We start from the raw sequence: 15,759 nt of genomic DNA on the forward strand, positions 1-15,759 counted from the left end.
ACAAAGTTTTGAAGGATGATTTTATGAGTAAGAGTTCCTTGAAATGTTTAAACGCAGGAGGACATCACTTTCTGCTGACAGGGAGACAAAATAACCCAAACTTTTCCTACTCTGCTTGTGGCTATTTTTTAATCCTGGCACTGGTGGAACTACAGTTCAGGGGTAGAATGGATCCTTCCCCCTCTTCTGTTACCAAAATCCAAGGCACCAGGGAAAGGTTTGGGGCAAACAGCTCATGCAGGGGTTTAAATCACCACTGTTGGAATTGTGCTATGGACAATGGGTGACATAAAGGGACCTGCAGAAGATATTTTGAAAATTCTGATTAATTAATCAATCAAAGTAGGAGCTTTTTGTGTTTTGTTTTAAGAATGGGAATATTCACTCTTAAGGAAGGACAGAACCCTCCTTCAGGAATGTGATTTCCCCTGTAACCACATGGGGCTGGAGTTATTTCTCCTGGGGGAAGGAGATGAGGGCGGTGTGGAGCTGGGTTTGGTGTTTCCCTCTAATTTTGGGCTTCTTTTGAAGGGATCTCCACCAGTAACCTGAGTGATGGGATCGTGGTCATTCATGTTCCTGAGGACAAGAAGGTAGGAAATGGGGATGGTGGTTCAAGTGAGGGGCTGATGCCTCCAATACCATCCTATAAACTCCTGGAATGACACAATTCCTGGTGTTTATTCAGTGTGTAATCAGCCAGGCCTTTACATCCTTGCTGTCTCAACATTAAAACTTTCACTTGGAATCCCAACCTGCCAGGGAGTGGTGGAGAATGAGAAGATCCCCCCCTGAGCCTCCTTTTCTCCAGGCTGAGCCCCCCCAGTTCCCTCAGCCCTTCCTGGTGTGGCTGATTCTCCATCCCCTTCTCTGGACACATTTCTGCCTTGTTTTAGACCAAAAAAATCCTAAATAATCCCTGGAGTGGGTGTTTGAATTGGTCACTTCTGCCTGGTAGTCATCCCAAAGGAGTTTCTCTGCACCATCAGGTGCTGGGGTGATGCCAGGTGACTTTATCCCTCTTTTTTTTGTTTCCAGGGAGATGTGATCCTGCAGTGTGAGCACATCTTTGAGACAGTGACCAAGCTCTGCATATTGGCCAACAAGCAAAGCGTGGTTAAAGTGGTGAAGGGAAGGTAAGGAGGGCAGGAAGGTGGGTGGGTAGCACTGGGCAGGTTCAATTTTATGGGAATAAAATATTTTTATTCAATTTTTAGGCCTGGACTAGGTCAAGACTGTTGAATCACCCCAGCAGACAGTGCCCAAAGCTGGGCAGGTCTGGGGCAGCAGCATCTCTGTTTTTGTGACTTTCAGAGGCACAGGGAGATGAAATGGGATGCACTGAGAGAAAATGTATTAAAAATCATTCCAATGAGTCCTTGTACCTTGCTAGGGATGCTGCTCTGCTCTGACAGCTGCCCATGCCCCACCTGCCTAAACCCAACCTATTTCTAGGTGATTTTATTTTAAACCCACTTTTTTTTTTTAGTTTTCTGATGTGACCTGGGCGTGAGGTCGTGGCTTTAGTGGTTCCACAGGGGATCCCATTAGCCTCAGGAAAGCCAGCTGGGAAGCTGTGGGTCACATCAGGACAAATCTTCCCTCTCCCACAAGGACAGAGGAGGCCCAAAATGTGATTCCTCCTCCCAGTGGCAGCCCCGAGCTCCTGGCAGGTGGATGCAGCCCATGTCTCCAGCCTCTCTGGGAATTGGAGCTGGCAGGTGAAACCTGCACTTCTGCTCCAGCTTTTCAGCCTGGCCTTTGCATTTCAGCTCTAATTAGATTTGGTGTGCTCAGTGCTTTCCTCCAGGTCAGATCTGCTTAGCTTCCAGTGCTTAATTGCACCAAGAACACTCAAAAGCCTGAGCTGGGCAGCCTTGTTCCATTCATCAACCCCTTGGGCTCGCTGGGATAATGCAATTGTTTAGGAAATTCACCTAAGCTGGAGGCTCTGATCTGCTCCTCTAACGAGATTTGCCCAGGGAACAGAAATAAAGGGGGTTTGGAGTAAAGCCTCTTGTGGGGAGAGCTCTCCAGGGGCTGTGGTGGTGTTCACAGGGGTCCCAGGATGAGGGAAGAGATGAGAATCTCGCCTCCATGTTTCAGAAGGCTGATTTATTATTTTATTATATATATTATATTAAAATGATATATTAAAACTATACTAAAAGAATAGAGAAAGGATTTCATCAGAAGGCTAGCAAAGCAATAGAAAAGGAATGGAATGATAATAAAATCTTATGACTGATCAGATGGTCTGAGACAGCTGGACTGTGATTGGCCATCAATTAAAAACAACCACATGAGACCAATCACAGATTCACCTGTTGCATTTCACAGCAGTAGATAATTATTATTTACATTTTGTTTCTGAGGCCTCTCAGGAGAAAAAAATCCTAAGGAAAGGATTTTTCATTAAATATGTTTGTGACAAGGGCCCTCCTGTGCTTCCAGCCTCCGGTTCCGCGTGGGCTCCGGCAAGGAGGGGACCATGGTATTCACCGTGGGGCCAGAGCCTCAGGTCTTCAAGGACAAAACTGGACAGCTGACAGTGGTAAGGACTCAGCTGGGCTCAGGGAGGCACCTGGTGCTTCCTCCTTTGGATCTGCACCTGCAGAGAGCACAGCCCCTCCTTCCTGGGAGTGCAGGAGGGACTGAGACCCCTCCCAAAGCAGGAGGTGACCAACCTGTCAGTGTCACCTGCAGGAGGTGATCCAAGACAGGGCTGGGAGCTGCAGCTCCAGGGGTTGTGCAGGAATTGGCCCTGGGGAGGTGACCACCCTGTCAGTGTCACCTGCAGGAGGTGATCCATGACAGGGCTGGGAGCTGCAGCTCCAGGAATTGTGCAGGAATTGGCCCAGGGATGGGGGCAGCAAGGCTGGTTCCTGGTGTGGGCACTCAGAGAATTTAGTCTGACCCAAACTCAATGTGCGCCAGCAAAATGAGGCCTCATGGGGTGTTTTCAACCTCCCTCAACCAATTTATGCCTGAAATGGGTTGGGAGATGGAGGGAAGGCACTTCTCTTGTCACCCAAGCAGGTCCTCTGAGGAGCTGACAGCTCCAAGGGAGAATTCCAAGTGGAATTCTCCATCCTGCAGACAAAGGGAATTGCCTTTATGTACCACTGGGCAAATGGAAACTCCACCACCACCTCTCTTCCCAGGCACCTTGAGAATTCCTGATTTAATGGTTCCTTCCTCTTCTCCTCCCAGGTGTCAACCCCAAAAAGGTCTTGATGAGAACCAGTTCCTGTTCCCTTGGCTGGGGACAGAAAGGAGCCTGCAGGATGAGACCAGCCCTCACATCTCCCCTGGAATCTCTGATGCCACAGGGCTGCTGTGATTTGAGAGTTTGTTTGCATCTTTTAGGCTCTTTTTTTTATAGCTTAAAACTATTCAAGTATAGATAAATAAAATCCCTGACGTTGCTGTAACGTTCCCAGCAGGAGACGCTCGTTACGTGGTCACAGGGACATTTATCCCCAAAGTTCCAAGGCAAAATTTCCATCTCTGAGAGGTCAGGAAGGATTAGGACAGAAGCCAAAAGGCTTTTCTAGCTGTGCTTTGACTCACTACTCAGGAGCACTGCAGGAAATGCAGAGCAGTATTAACCCAGGTCTAAAACCAACTTTTCCCAAGGCAGAGAGAATCCCAACAGCTGAGCCTCTCCCACAAGGAGGGCTGGGAGGTCAAACTGACATTAATGAGGATGGAGATCTGATATTTCATCCCAAAAATTCCTCCAGCCACACAGCCCATGAGGATATTGAGCCCCCAGCAAGTAATAAAGTGACACGCATGTAAATATGAAATATCTTCTAATTTATTGTGTTATATTAAAAAAAAAAAAAAAACAAAAGTACATATTGCAAACATCAACCATACACTGAAATCCAGCTGAAGCTTGTTCTGTGCAGAAGTCTAGACAGGTGGGAATGATTGTACAGAACAGGAATTTGCTGTTGTCCATGAAACAATTCCATTCAGACGGAAAGGTTCTACCTATGCTTTGCTCTAGGGTAGGATGGGAGCTTGGAGCCTTGCCCAGGGGCTGCTCAGGGGATCCAAACCTGCCCTGGGGAAGTGCTACAGGGAGAGAGGTGGCAAGGGGACACCAGGGCTGGTCCCTGTCCCCTCCTTGTGCAGCCCCACCCATGACAGGAGCTGGGAGGGGACAAAATCCCTTCCCCAGGGGGACTTTGCTCAGCTGCCCTGGGCTGTGCTGGCACTGCTGGTGCTGGGGGATGGAAGCAGCCAGCTCTGCTCTCCCTGGCACTGGGAGGCAGGGAAGGATAATCTGAAGAGCTGCTCTTGTGCCCAGGACACCTGCCCTGAGCCCCAGGTGCACCTGAGAGCTCAGAGTAAAACCACTTAGAGTAACGAGGCTCAGGGCTGAGAGCATCTGTGCAAGGGCATGACCAGGGTGTGGCCAGAGCAAGGACAGGGACAGCAGGGAAAGGACAGGCCCCAGGACAGCACAGGACAGGCCCCAGGACAGCACAGCTTGGCTGCACCACTCCACACCCCGAGGGTGAGCTCAGGAGTGAGCTCAGACAGAGTCTGCCCACAAACGCAGCAACAAAATCAAAATGGAAACTTTAACTCTCCTGGAGTGACTTTGCTAAACCAACAGCTCTACAAAGCACTGTACAAAGATTAAAAACAGCCCTCCCCTGGTTTTTAAGAACTTAGTTTGCATATCCTGAAAGGGAAAAGCCTGAAGCCAGTTAAGGATCTATTTACAGAGAAGTTAATCACGTAGCTGTGACCTGTCAGGTGCTTGGTACTGGTGCCACTCCTGGGGCTGAGGCTGCTCTGCCGCACAGGACTGGATTTGGTCTGGGGTCTGCAGGTCAGCACAGCCAGGGATGAGTGGAGAGCAGCTCCCAGCTGGAGTGAGCAGGGTTTGCTGCAGGACTGGGGCTGTCCCTGGTCCCCTCTGTGGGACACAGCCTCCACCCCCAAGGGCTGCTGCAGATGCTGAGAAGCCCAGTGACAGCCCAGGAATCACCAGTAAGTGCCAAAGTACACAGTGCTGGAGAAACAGCAGCCCAGGACTTCCCTGCCTCACCCTCAGCTCATCCCAGCCCCGAGAGGAGAGGCACTGGCTCCTTCCCCCTCTGCACTGCTCCAGCCCTAGAGGGTGCTGCCAACAGGTTTAGGTACAACTCAAACTGGAAGCCCTGAGGTGTCAGGACAGAGCTGAAGCTGCTGAACCCCCAGGAGACTGTGGAGCTCTCAGTGAACAATCAGCAGCTGCAGGAGAAAGAGGAGAGTAGACAGGTATAACACCCCACCTGCCACAGCCAGCAGCTGCCTGCAATGTGGAGAAGTCTTTGGTTCCTAGAAAGATGGCCTCAGATTAAATTGGAAATCTTTGAGCTTTACTTGATGATCCAAAACTGTACAGCCACTTCCTGGTGTGTTTCAGCCTCTACCACCGAGCTCTGTGGAACAGAAGAACGTGGCTGGTGCTGCTGCAGCACCTTTGGTGTCACACTGTTCCCATGTCCTCAGCAGCCCTGAGCCAGGAGCACGGATCCTTGGAGCAGGAACACAGAGATGCTGCTGCTCCAGGAGTGTGGCTGTTAAAGCCAGTGCTAAATATTGCAGAGAAAGGGTCAAAAGAAACTCTAGCCCAGGGCGGAGTGCTCTGGTGTCACCCATGGGTGCTGCTGCAGTGCAAGTTTAACACTTCCTACCTCAGGTTTCTCTCCCTCCTAGGACTGGTGACCTGAACTGTCACAGCTGTGGCTCTGCTCAGCCCCATGGAATGACAGCCCACCTCCCACCACTGCTGTCACTTGACTCCACAACAGGCAACAGGAGACAAGGAGGTAGATAAAATATTCATTGAAAGAGAAAAGCACTCGTAGAAAACCACCAGTGCAGTGGCCTTCTCCATGCTCTGCCCTTCCACACACAGCTGCCATGGCTGGGAGGGTTTGGAACAGCCTCAGGGTAAAGTCAAACAGGGAATATCTGCCTCTGGGCCACTGCCTGCTTCTGTTCCCCTCACTCAGAGCAGGAAAATGCTCCTGGATCAGCTCCAGAAGGGAACCAGGGCTGCTGCCCCCCACCAGCACCCCCAAAACAGGGGGGATTGAACCTGCTGTGACTCCTGGTACCTGGGAGCTGCTGGAAACCAACCCCCAGCTGAGATCCAGGCTCAGGCAGAAGCTCTAAGCACTGACCAGTACCAACACCACTCCTAGGGAAAGCAACCGTGGACAGTTTGCTCCTGATTCTCCTCCTTTGGGAGGAATTTTAACCTTGAACTGCAGGGATAAAACAGGGATGGGTGTCCCCAGCTCAGTGCTGCAGAAACTCCACTGAACCCTTGGAGGAGCAGATCCTGAGAGCTGTGGGGAACCTGAGGGAGCAGCCCCTGCTCTGAGGGATCCCTCTGCCCCCAGACTCCAGGAATCTCATCAGCCTGTGCCATTTGTTCTCTGGGGAGTCTCTGCAGCAGCCCTGGGTCCAGGTCCCTGCCTTTCCCCCAGCCCAGGAGGGTCAGGGAGTGCCTGGAGGGAAGGAGGGTGGCTGGCTGACCTTTTGTTTGTTGTTTTGCTTTTAAAGTGCAGGATCATTACCAAAAGTCACAGCAAGCCAGTCCTCCTCCTCTCCAGCACAAAACAGCAACGACAAGAGTGCTAAAAATTCTGGGCATTTCTCCAGCTGCTCAACAGGCCCTTCCAGGCTGCCCAGTAACCTCATGGATCCTCGCCCTACAACTACCGCATTTAAATACCCCAAATAACCTAGAGTTTGTTACAAATCCCAATTTACAGACTGTGCTGGACAGGAGTTGCACTGCCTGGTCCTGCTGCAGGGCAGCCCCTTCCCCAGAGCCGAGGGGGTCCCCGGGCTGGCTCACTGGTGCAGGTGGGCCCTGTCGTCGGGGCGCTTGATGTGGATCCTCCGCACGCGCTCGATGCGCTCCCGCTCCTCGTCCTCCTCCAGGTGGTGGGAGCGCCCTGCAGCCCCTCCTGTGGCCTCCAGGAGGGCATTGTCCGGCCCCCTCCCGTCCTGGGACTCGTACAGAAGAATGTTCAGGGTCTCCTCGTAAATTCTGGCTTCTGGGAACTCCACCTGGCAGGGAGGGAAGAGGAGGTCACTGACTGCAGGGGACAGGTTACCTCGGTGTGGGTTCCTGACACTCGGTGTTGCTGTTCCCTAACTGCACCCCAGAGACAGAAATCCTTTCAGGCACAATCCTTTCTATTCCATTTTTTGTTTCCAGCTTTTGAGTCCAACAACAAGTTGGGTTTTTACCAGAACCAGGCAGATCCCTCCTGGGAAAGGGAAGAATGCAGGGAAGGTGTGCCATTGATGGATCCCTCCTTACATGGGGGTGTAGAGCCAGGGAATGGTTTGGGTTGGGAGGGATCATTTAGTCCCATCCCTAGATCATCTACTTGCAACTCCCAAACCCAAATGTAGTTAAATGCACAGGTTTGTCTGAAGATAGAGCTGGACTGAACATTATGGATACCACAACTTATATGGATACCACATGTGTTAAGGAATACCATAGGGCTTATATGGAATATCCCAACTGCCCAGTGCAGGCAGCTCCTGCTGCACCCCCAGTATGAGCCCAGCTCCTACCCCACTCTCAATGCACTGATTACCCTCCAGAGGTGCTGAGCAATGACAAAGTGCCAGCCTGTTCAGCTGTCACTGTCCCAGTTTCCTGTACCTTGGTCTGCTTCTTCTCGGTGGCATAGACAATGGAGGTGCAGCAGACCTCGGCGATCTTGCGGCCCTGCCCGTAGAAGGACCAGCAGCAGATCTCATCCCCAATGACATCCTTGATGAAGAGCACCCTCCCGTTGAACCTCAGGGACAGCTTGTCAAAGAGCTCAATGTTCTTCAGCATGTTGTCATCAGAGTTGCTGTGGGAATGAAGGTAGCAGCAGGAATTTACAGAGTGCGTGGAAAGAGTGGGAGCAGTGAGCACTGACAGCTCTGAGATCCCAGATTCCTGTGTCACAGAACCCCAGGATGGTTTGGGTTGGAGGGACCTTAAAGCCCATCCAGTGCCACCCTGTGACGTGGACAGGGGCACCTTCCACTAGCCCAGGTTGCTCCAAGCCCCATCCAACCTGGCCTTGGACACTTCCAGGGATGGGGCAAAGCAAAGAAATTAATTCTTATTATTTCACTTCAAACCATTCCTGAGCTCAGCACCCTGGATGGGCACTGTTATGTCATGAAACTTATAAGGGAATAAGGGAAAGAGGACAAGGCCCCCAGTTTGATGATTTCACCACTCACTGAGCTCTCTGTGTTCAACTACCACACTGCCATCCATGGGAATGCAGACAGCACTTGGCCAGGAGCCTCTGCCAGCTGCACCTAAGGATTAGAGGAACTCCTCTGGCACAGGCTCAGCCCTCCATGGATGGCAGCAGACTCCCTTCTGACTCCAGTTGGAAAATAATTGGGGAAAAATGGAGTGCCTGCCAACACCAATCTGTCATTGGGTCTGGGGGAAGAAAAAGGAAACTTTTATAGTGGATTTTAGTCTATAAAAAACTTCCAATAATTCCAGCTGAAGTGACTTACCTGGTGTAGGAATATTTGTTGTTGCTTCTGTTATAGAGCAGCTTCACTGCTGGCTGTAAGAAACAAAGCACAGATGAGTTCCAGGGAGCACAGCCTGAGCTGGAACCTCAGCTCAGCCCAAGGCCCCACAGAGAAGCTGCAATAACAAATTCCCAGTGGGATTTCAGTGGTGTTACTGCTGTTGCTGCAAACCTGTGATGCACAGGTTGGCGATGGGGTTGCGATCCCTCCTGATCCCTTCTGGGACTGGATCCTCATCCATTCTTATCTTCCCTCTGTCTCATCAGCACTCCCTGCTATGTGCAGGGACACTTTCCACTGTCCCAGGTTGCTCCAAGCCCTGTCCAGCCTGGCCTTGGACACTTCCAGGGATGGGGCAGCCACAGCTACTCTGGGCACCCTGAGCCAGGGCCTCCCCACCCTCACAGGGAAGAATTTTTTCCTGATATCCCATCTAACCCTGCACTCCTTCAGCTTAAAGGCATCACCCTTATCCTGTCACTCCATCCCTTGTCCAGCACTCCAGCTCTCTTGGAGCCCCTTCAGGCACTGGAAGGAGCTCTGAGGTCTCCCCAAAGGTTCTCCTCTCCAGCCTGGACACCCCCAGCTCGCTCCATGGCACATCCCAGTCTCTCTCACCTTGTTGGAGGTTGCAATCAGCTTCTGCTCCTCTTTGGAGGAGGTGATCACCGGGACCTTGCAGAAGGGCTCGTAGGTGTCCTTGTTCTGTGGGAGAAGGACCAAACAGCAGCTGAGTGACAGCAGCTCCCTGGCATAGCCACATTTCTTGGGAATGATCTCTGCTGAGGGGTCAGTGTCCAGTCTGTCTCTGTGGTGTCCCTGGGGAGCTGTGGCTGGCCAGGGACAGCTGAGGTGCCCATTCCTGTGCTCCACCACTGAATGTCCTGTGCCCAGTTAAACAGCAGGGTCTGGAATGGGGCTTATCTCAGACAGGACATCAGTGACAGTGGCATCAAACCCAAGATGGGAACCTCAGAGCATAACAAAGAACACAACAGGACTCCAGCAGCTCTGGAAAGAAGCTGGTTCTCCTAGATGTGACCAGACTCCAGCAGAGGACAACACGAACAATTCCCATTTCCATCCCAGCCTCCAAAATCCCCAGATGAAGACCAGGAGAAAATCCTGCCCACCCCCAGGTGCCCCTGAGCCCCGTGCCCACCTGCAGGGCTGCCTGGCATTCATCCACCAGCCCCTGCACCAGGTAGTACTTGGCCTCAGCCAGCAGCTCCTCGATCTCGCGGCGGCTCTCCGGGAGCGGCACGGCCCCGTCCCGCAGGTAGTTCAGGATTGTCCCAAAGTGCTTCCCACAGCGGTCAATCAGGATCCAGCCTGGGGACACAGCAAGGCCACAGTGAGGACAAGCTGAGATCAATGTGGCAAAAGGCCTTGGCAGAGCAAACTGGTGAAGGACATGGTGGAACTGGGAGTGGGAGGATGGAATGGGGAATGTGAGCAGAGTGTGGCACAGCTGGAGCTTGGGATTGTGGTGGGAGGAGAATCATGGAATGGTTTGGGTTGGAAGGGAACTTAAAGCCCATCCAGTCCCTGGGAATATATTCATGTGTTCCTGCTCAGGAGTCTGTGAAGGGTGAGTAAAAATAACCCCTGACCCTGCCCTGACCAGAGAGAGGCACTGAGGGTGTTCAAGGCTGATGGAAATCACAGAATGGTCTGGGTGGGAAGAGACCTTAAATCCATGGGCAGGGACACCTTCCACCATCCCAGGCTGCTCCAAACCCCACCCAACCTGGCCTTGGGCACTTCCAGGGATGGGGCAGCCACAGCTTCTCTGGGCACCCTGTGCCAGGGTGCCACCACCCCTCACAGGGAAGAATTTCTCCTCAATATCCCATCTAAACCTGCCTCTGGCAGTGGGAAGCCATTCCCCCTTGGCTTGTCCCTCCATGCCCTTGCCCAAAGTCTCCTCCAGCTCTCCTGGAGCCCCTTTAGGCACTGCAAAGCACTCCAAGGTCTCCCTGGAGCCTTCTCTTCTCCAGAGAAGAAAAGAGCTACAACCAAAGCTGTGGGTGCAGCATCCACACTTCACCTCTCACTGCTGGGATCAGGCTGGACCCTGGAAAAGTCAGGCAGTGCCAAGGCTGGAGTTTCCCTGGGTGAACAGATGGCCACTCTCACAGGCTGAGGCTCAGGAATGCAGTGAGGAAACGCTTGTGGGGAAGGAGTCATATTTTGGACAAATAAGGAAAGTAGGTTAAAGCAGCCCCTGTGTGCTCTGCATGAATGGAATTACGAGGAAAAGTCTGAACATTTGGTTCAGTCTGGAGAGGGAACACGGCCCTTTCTGAGGGAAAAGGAGACACTCTGCAGCAGCTCACTCCAGGCTTCCCAGCTCCCTCATTCCTGCTGAACACAGACAACACAAAGTGCTCCAAGTGTGATTTTACAGGCTGGAACAACAAACCAGAGAAAGAAATGATGGAAGAAAGGACTGATCCAGACTAATGGCTAATCCAACTAGAGCAGAAAAAAGCCCATTTGGCAGTGCAGAGTATGGAAAGCAAGAAATCCCATTTTAGTGGGAGATTTAGTGAAAGGTGTCTCTGCCCATGGCAGGGGTGGAACAAGGTGAGCTTTAAAGTCCTCTCCTACCCAAACCATTCTGGGATTCTGTGATAAAGAGGAAGCACAAGCCATGGTAATAAACCATTCCACAAATGCAGCTGCCTCCCAAGCTCACTGGAGCACACAGGAAGGTAAAGGGCAAGCTGAGAGCAGAATTATCATCCCCAAACTCCTCTATGATTCCTCATAGGCTGCAAAAATCTGCTGCAACTTCATGTTTACAGATGGTGAAACTGAAGCAGAGTTGCTCATTTTCATGTGGGGATGAGAAAACACTTCCAGTAGCATTGCAAAATCAGAGCTACCACTAGAAGAGCTTTAAAAACCCTTCTGCTTCCCCCAAGCAGCCCAAAGGAGATGAGTCACAGGGAAGTGACCCTGGTGCCACTCGGCCACAGCAGAGCCAACAAGTGGGCTGGAGTCTTTGGGAGTCATTTCTTAATTGCAGAGCTCCAAAAACATCCTGTGATCCATTTAGGAAGGGACACAGAATCCATGGTCTGTACGGAATCATGGAATGGTTTGGGATGGAAGAGAACTTAAAGTTTATCCAGTTCCAGCCCTGTACCATAGGCAGGGCCACCTTCCACTATCCCAGGCTGCTCCAAGCCCTGGCCTTGGACACTTCCAGGGATGAGGCAGCCCCAGCTTCTCTGGGAATTCCATGCCAGCCTCTCACCACCCTCACAGGGTGGATTTCTTCCCAATATCCCATCTATTCCTGCCCTCTGGCAATTTGAAGCCATCCCCACTTTTCCTGTCACTCCAGGCCCTGCAAATAGTCCTTTCCCTCATTTCTGCCAGCTCCTTCCCTTCTCCAGGCTGAACAATCCCAGCCTTTCCTCCCAGCAGAGCTGCTCCATCCCTCTGACCATGCTGGTGTCTCCTGTGGGCTCTCTCCAGCAGCTCCAGCTCCTCCCTGTGCTGGGCCAGCTCTGCAGGTGGGGTCTCAGAGCCCCCTCCCCTCACTGCCTTTGTCCATGGACACATCACACCCTTAGAAATCCATCTTTGTCTTACAGGAATCCTCAGGGACAGGATCCCAACACTGCAGCTAAAAGCAGATATTTTCCAAGCAAGGCCTGGCAGGTGAAACAGGAGCCTGACACTGGACACTGCCTGAGGCTCCACTCTCTTATCAGCAGCTGGACCAGGAACAGCTTCCCCATCAACAACAGCAGGGAGTCAGGGGAAAAAAGGAGAATTGGAAATAGGTGGATGCACCTGGAAAACTCACATCCTTCTCCCTGCTCATTACCATCCAAGGAAATGTTCCAAATGTGCTGATTTGCTACAGTTCATCAATAATTTCTAAGCTGAAAACAATCATCTGCCACCCAGAGGCAGAGAAGCCCAGCCTGTTCTCTCCAGCCTGAGGAGCAGCAGGTTGGAATTGTTCAGCTGGGATCTGAATCCCAGACACAGAGCAGGACCCAAATTCCAGACTGGTTAAACCCAACTCCTTCCAGTTGCTCCCCAAGCTTGGCTTCTTTCCCTAAGAAACATTTTATTTGGTGCCAGGTTTAGGGTGTGACCAATGAGGAGGATTTTGAAGAATTCCAGATAAAAAGTGTTTCCTTTAGCAGCCCCAGTGCTATTGTCCCAGTTTCCAGGCAAGGGGAGATAAAGCAAGAACTGCTGCAATGGGAGTGTCTGTGTTACAACATACAGGAAGTATCAAATTCCTCTTAAAACACAAACTGGTTCCATGGAACAATCCCACACACACACTGTGGGAGTCACAGCAAAACAAACTTGGGGTTTTACATCCCAAACTGGTATTTTAGTGGGAGAAACTGCAGTTATCCTCAGATTTGGGGTGCAAACAGCACTTGCAGAGCCTCTGAGCCCTGGGAATGGGATGTCCCAACCCTCCTGGGTTCATCTCCCAACCCCATTGGGATCAGGCCAGGGTGAGTTTCCAAAATGAATTTGGAATTTCCAATCCATTTGCAAGCACAGGAAGTCTGGAATTATCAAATTCAGCCCAGCAGCTTCAGGGAGGGACAGGAAGATCCAGCCCAAGTTTAGCAAAGGGAGAATGTTCACAACATTTCCAGTGCTCCAGTGTTCCCAGTCAAGGTGTTCATTCACATTTGACAGATTTTTTCCCAAATTGGACCCAGTGTTGATTCCCACTTGAGTTTTTTCCCAAATTTGACACACAGACTGACTTTATCAATGCAACCTCCATGGTTTGTGTCCAGGATAAGCATCCCAGAGACCCTTTGATCCAAATCACAGAATCCACATTCCTGCTTTATCCTGGCCTGGGATTACACCTGGAACAACACAGCTTTGTGTTCCCCAGCTTAAATATAAAGACTTTTGGCTAAACCAGGAATATTCAGCTAATCAGGCTCTATTTTTACATTTTTTCCCTTCAAATCCACTTTATTTTATCTCAGGAAAGCTTACCATAAACCTCCAAACAGATTGTTTTAAAGCACTCAAAACTCAGTCCATCTTGTACTGTATTTTCTCTATTTTCAGCAAATTCAAACAAAATTTTCTAATAATAATTAACTAATCCCAAGGGAGGTGTTTGAAGCTCCAGGATCAGCTTTGCAGAGGCTGCAGTTAAAGACAAAGGTTCTTAAATATTGTTATGGGTAAAATAACAGAGTGAAAATAAAGCTGAGCTTCCAATTAAAGTCTGATACACCCACAACGTGGGAATGTGGAGATAAAATTTCAAATTTTCTGAAAATCCTGCAACTGGTTCTGTTTTAGGGAAATCAGCTGTCAAGTCCCACAAGAAAATTCTTTCATTTTTAAAAATCAGCTTTTAACTCATTTATACCTATGTTCAGAGCTTGTTTTATATTTTATTTATAAACAAGGAGACAAGAAGAGGGAATGGCATCCTGAGCTTCCAAGAGGACACACAAATCCCAACTCAAAGATTCCTAATCACCATCCCCACCTTTTTCCATGGGTTTCAGAGCTTTAGTGTCAGTGTTCTGAAAGGAAAAGATGCTCCAGGTGTCACCTGGGCCTGACAGGACCTTTGGCACTTCTTAGTGTCCTTCTGCTGTTCAGGAAACCACTCAGGTCATCCTTGTCTCTCGTTCCACATTTTTCCCAGCTGTATAATCATGGAATCATGGAACAACAGCATGGGTTGGGCTGGGAGATTGAAGATTATTTAGGCCTTGAAGATTATTTAGTCCTTGAAGATTATTTAGTTCACTCCTTGCCATGGGCAGGGACACCTCCCACTGTCCCAGGCTGCTCCAAGCCCTGTCCAGCTTGGCCTGGGACATTTCCAGAGATCCAGGGGCAGCCACAGCTGCTTTGGGCACCCTCCAGGGCCTCCCCACCCTCACAGGGAAAGATTTCATCCCAAAATCTAATCCAAATCTATCCTCTTGTCCTGCCACTCCAGAGCAGGACAAGAGAATAGGTTTGGATTAGATATTGGGATGAAATCTTTAAATATTATATAAATATCTTATAAATACATAAATATATTATTATATAAATATCTTATAAATATTCTCTCTGTGGTTCTTGTGGCTCCTTCAAGCACTGGAAGGCCACAATTAGGTCACCTCAAACCTGCCTTTTGTCCAGGCTGAACAATCCCAACCCTCCCTTGCAGGAGAGATCCTCCATCCTTCCAACCCTACAAATAGAAGTTCCTGTGACTTTCCCTGCCCAGGAAAGACATGGAGAGCACCAGGAACATCCTAATCCTCACTTCACCCTACCAACAGAAGTTCCTCTGACCTTCCCACAACCCCTGTGACTTTCCCTGCCCAGAAGGGACGTGGAGGACACCAAGAACACCCCAGTCCTTACCTTCACCCTACAAACAGATGTTCCTCTGACCTTCCCACAACCCCTGTGACTTTCCCAGCCCAGAAAGGACGTGGGAGAGCACCAGGAACACCCCAATCCTCACCTTCACTGTCCGTGAGCACCTCCATGCGCCCGCTGAACATGGCCTTGAGCATGGTGTCCTGCTTGGTCAGGGTCTGCATGGTGGTGTAGTACAGGGCTCCCCCCACGTTCAGCTTCACGTACTTGGAGCTGGGGCTGCTCCCCTTGAAGGACGTCGTGCGCGTCGCGGCCGCCGGCACTGCTGAGCTCACCACGCTCTCTCCCGACATCTCTTCCTGCAAGGAATGCGGTCACCAGCTCGAGAGTGCAATTCCCAGCTCAAGAGTGCAATTCCCAGCTCAAGGGAGCAGTTCCCAGCTCAAGGGAGCAGTTCCCAGCTCAAGGGAGCAATTCCCAGCTCAAGAGTGCAATTCCCAGCTCAAGAGAGCAATTCCCAGCTCAAGGGAGCAATTCCCAGCTCAAGGGAGCAATTCCCAGCTCAAGGGAGCAATTCCCAGCTCAAGGGAGCAGTTCCCAGCTCAAGAGTGCAATTCCCAGCTCAAGAGTGCAATTCCCAGCTCAAGAGTGCAATTCCCAGCTCAAGAGAGCAGTTCCCAGCTCAAGAGTGCAATTCCCAGCTCAAGAGAGCAGTTCCCAGCTCAAGAGTGCAATTCCCAGCTCAAGAGTGCAATTCCCAGCTCAAGAGAGCAGTTCCCAGCTCAAGGGAGCAATTCCCAGCTCAAGAGTGCAATTCCC

At 50.8% G+C, this 15,759-nt stretch overlaps 2 protein-coding genes across 3 annotated transcripts in view; one reads left to right on the forward strand and one right to left on the reverse strand.

Moving 5' to 3' along the window:
- MYO1H (myosin IH) overlaps positions 1 to 3,858 on the forward strand; it is a 19,756-nt gene extending 15,898 nt beyond the window's left edge. The window contains 4 exon segments of the mRNA XM_059484845.1: positions 532 to 593; positions 1,039 to 1,136; positions 2,455 to 2,554; positions 3,214 to 3,858. Of these exon segments, the coding sequence (XP_059340828.1) occupies positions 532 to 593; positions 1,039 to 1,136; positions 2,455 to 2,554; positions 3,214 to 3,237 (284 nt within the window). The 3' untranslated portion in view covers positions 3,238 to 3,858.
- Positions 3,802 to 15,759, reverse strand: part of KCTD10 (potassium channel tetramerization domain containing 10) — a 15,246-nt gene continuing 3,288 nt past the window's right edge. For both annotated transcript variants that reach the window (XM_059484847.1, XM_059484846.1), the window contains exons 2-7: positions 15,086 to 15,299; positions 9,755 to 9,924; positions 9,211 to 9,297; positions 8,572 to 8,624; positions 7,703 to 7,898; positions 3,802 to 7,092 (exon numbers count right to left, since the gene is read on the reverse strand). In XM_059484847.1, coding sequence (XP_059340830.1) covers positions 6,874 to 7,092; positions 7,703 to 7,898; positions 8,572 to 8,624; positions 9,211 to 9,297; positions 9,755 to 9,924; positions 15,086 to 15,293 — 933 coding nt within the window. In that variant the 5' untranslated portion in view covers positions 15,294 to 15,299 and the 3' untranslated portion in view covers positions 3,802 to 6,873. The remainder of the gene's footprint in view (positions 7,093 to 7,702; positions 7,899 to 8,571; positions 8,625 to 9,210; positions 9,298 to 9,754; positions 9,925 to 15,085; positions 15,300 to 15,759) is intronic.

Source organism: Ammospiza nelsoni, chromosome 18 (genome assembly GCF_027579445.1).
Source record: "Ammospiza nelsoni isolate bAmmNel1 chromosome 18, bAmmNel1.pri, whole genome shotgun sequence".
Taxonomy (NCBI): domain Eukaryota; kingdom Metazoa; phylum Chordata; class Aves; order Passeriformes; family Passerellidae; genus Ammospiza; species Ammospiza nelsoni.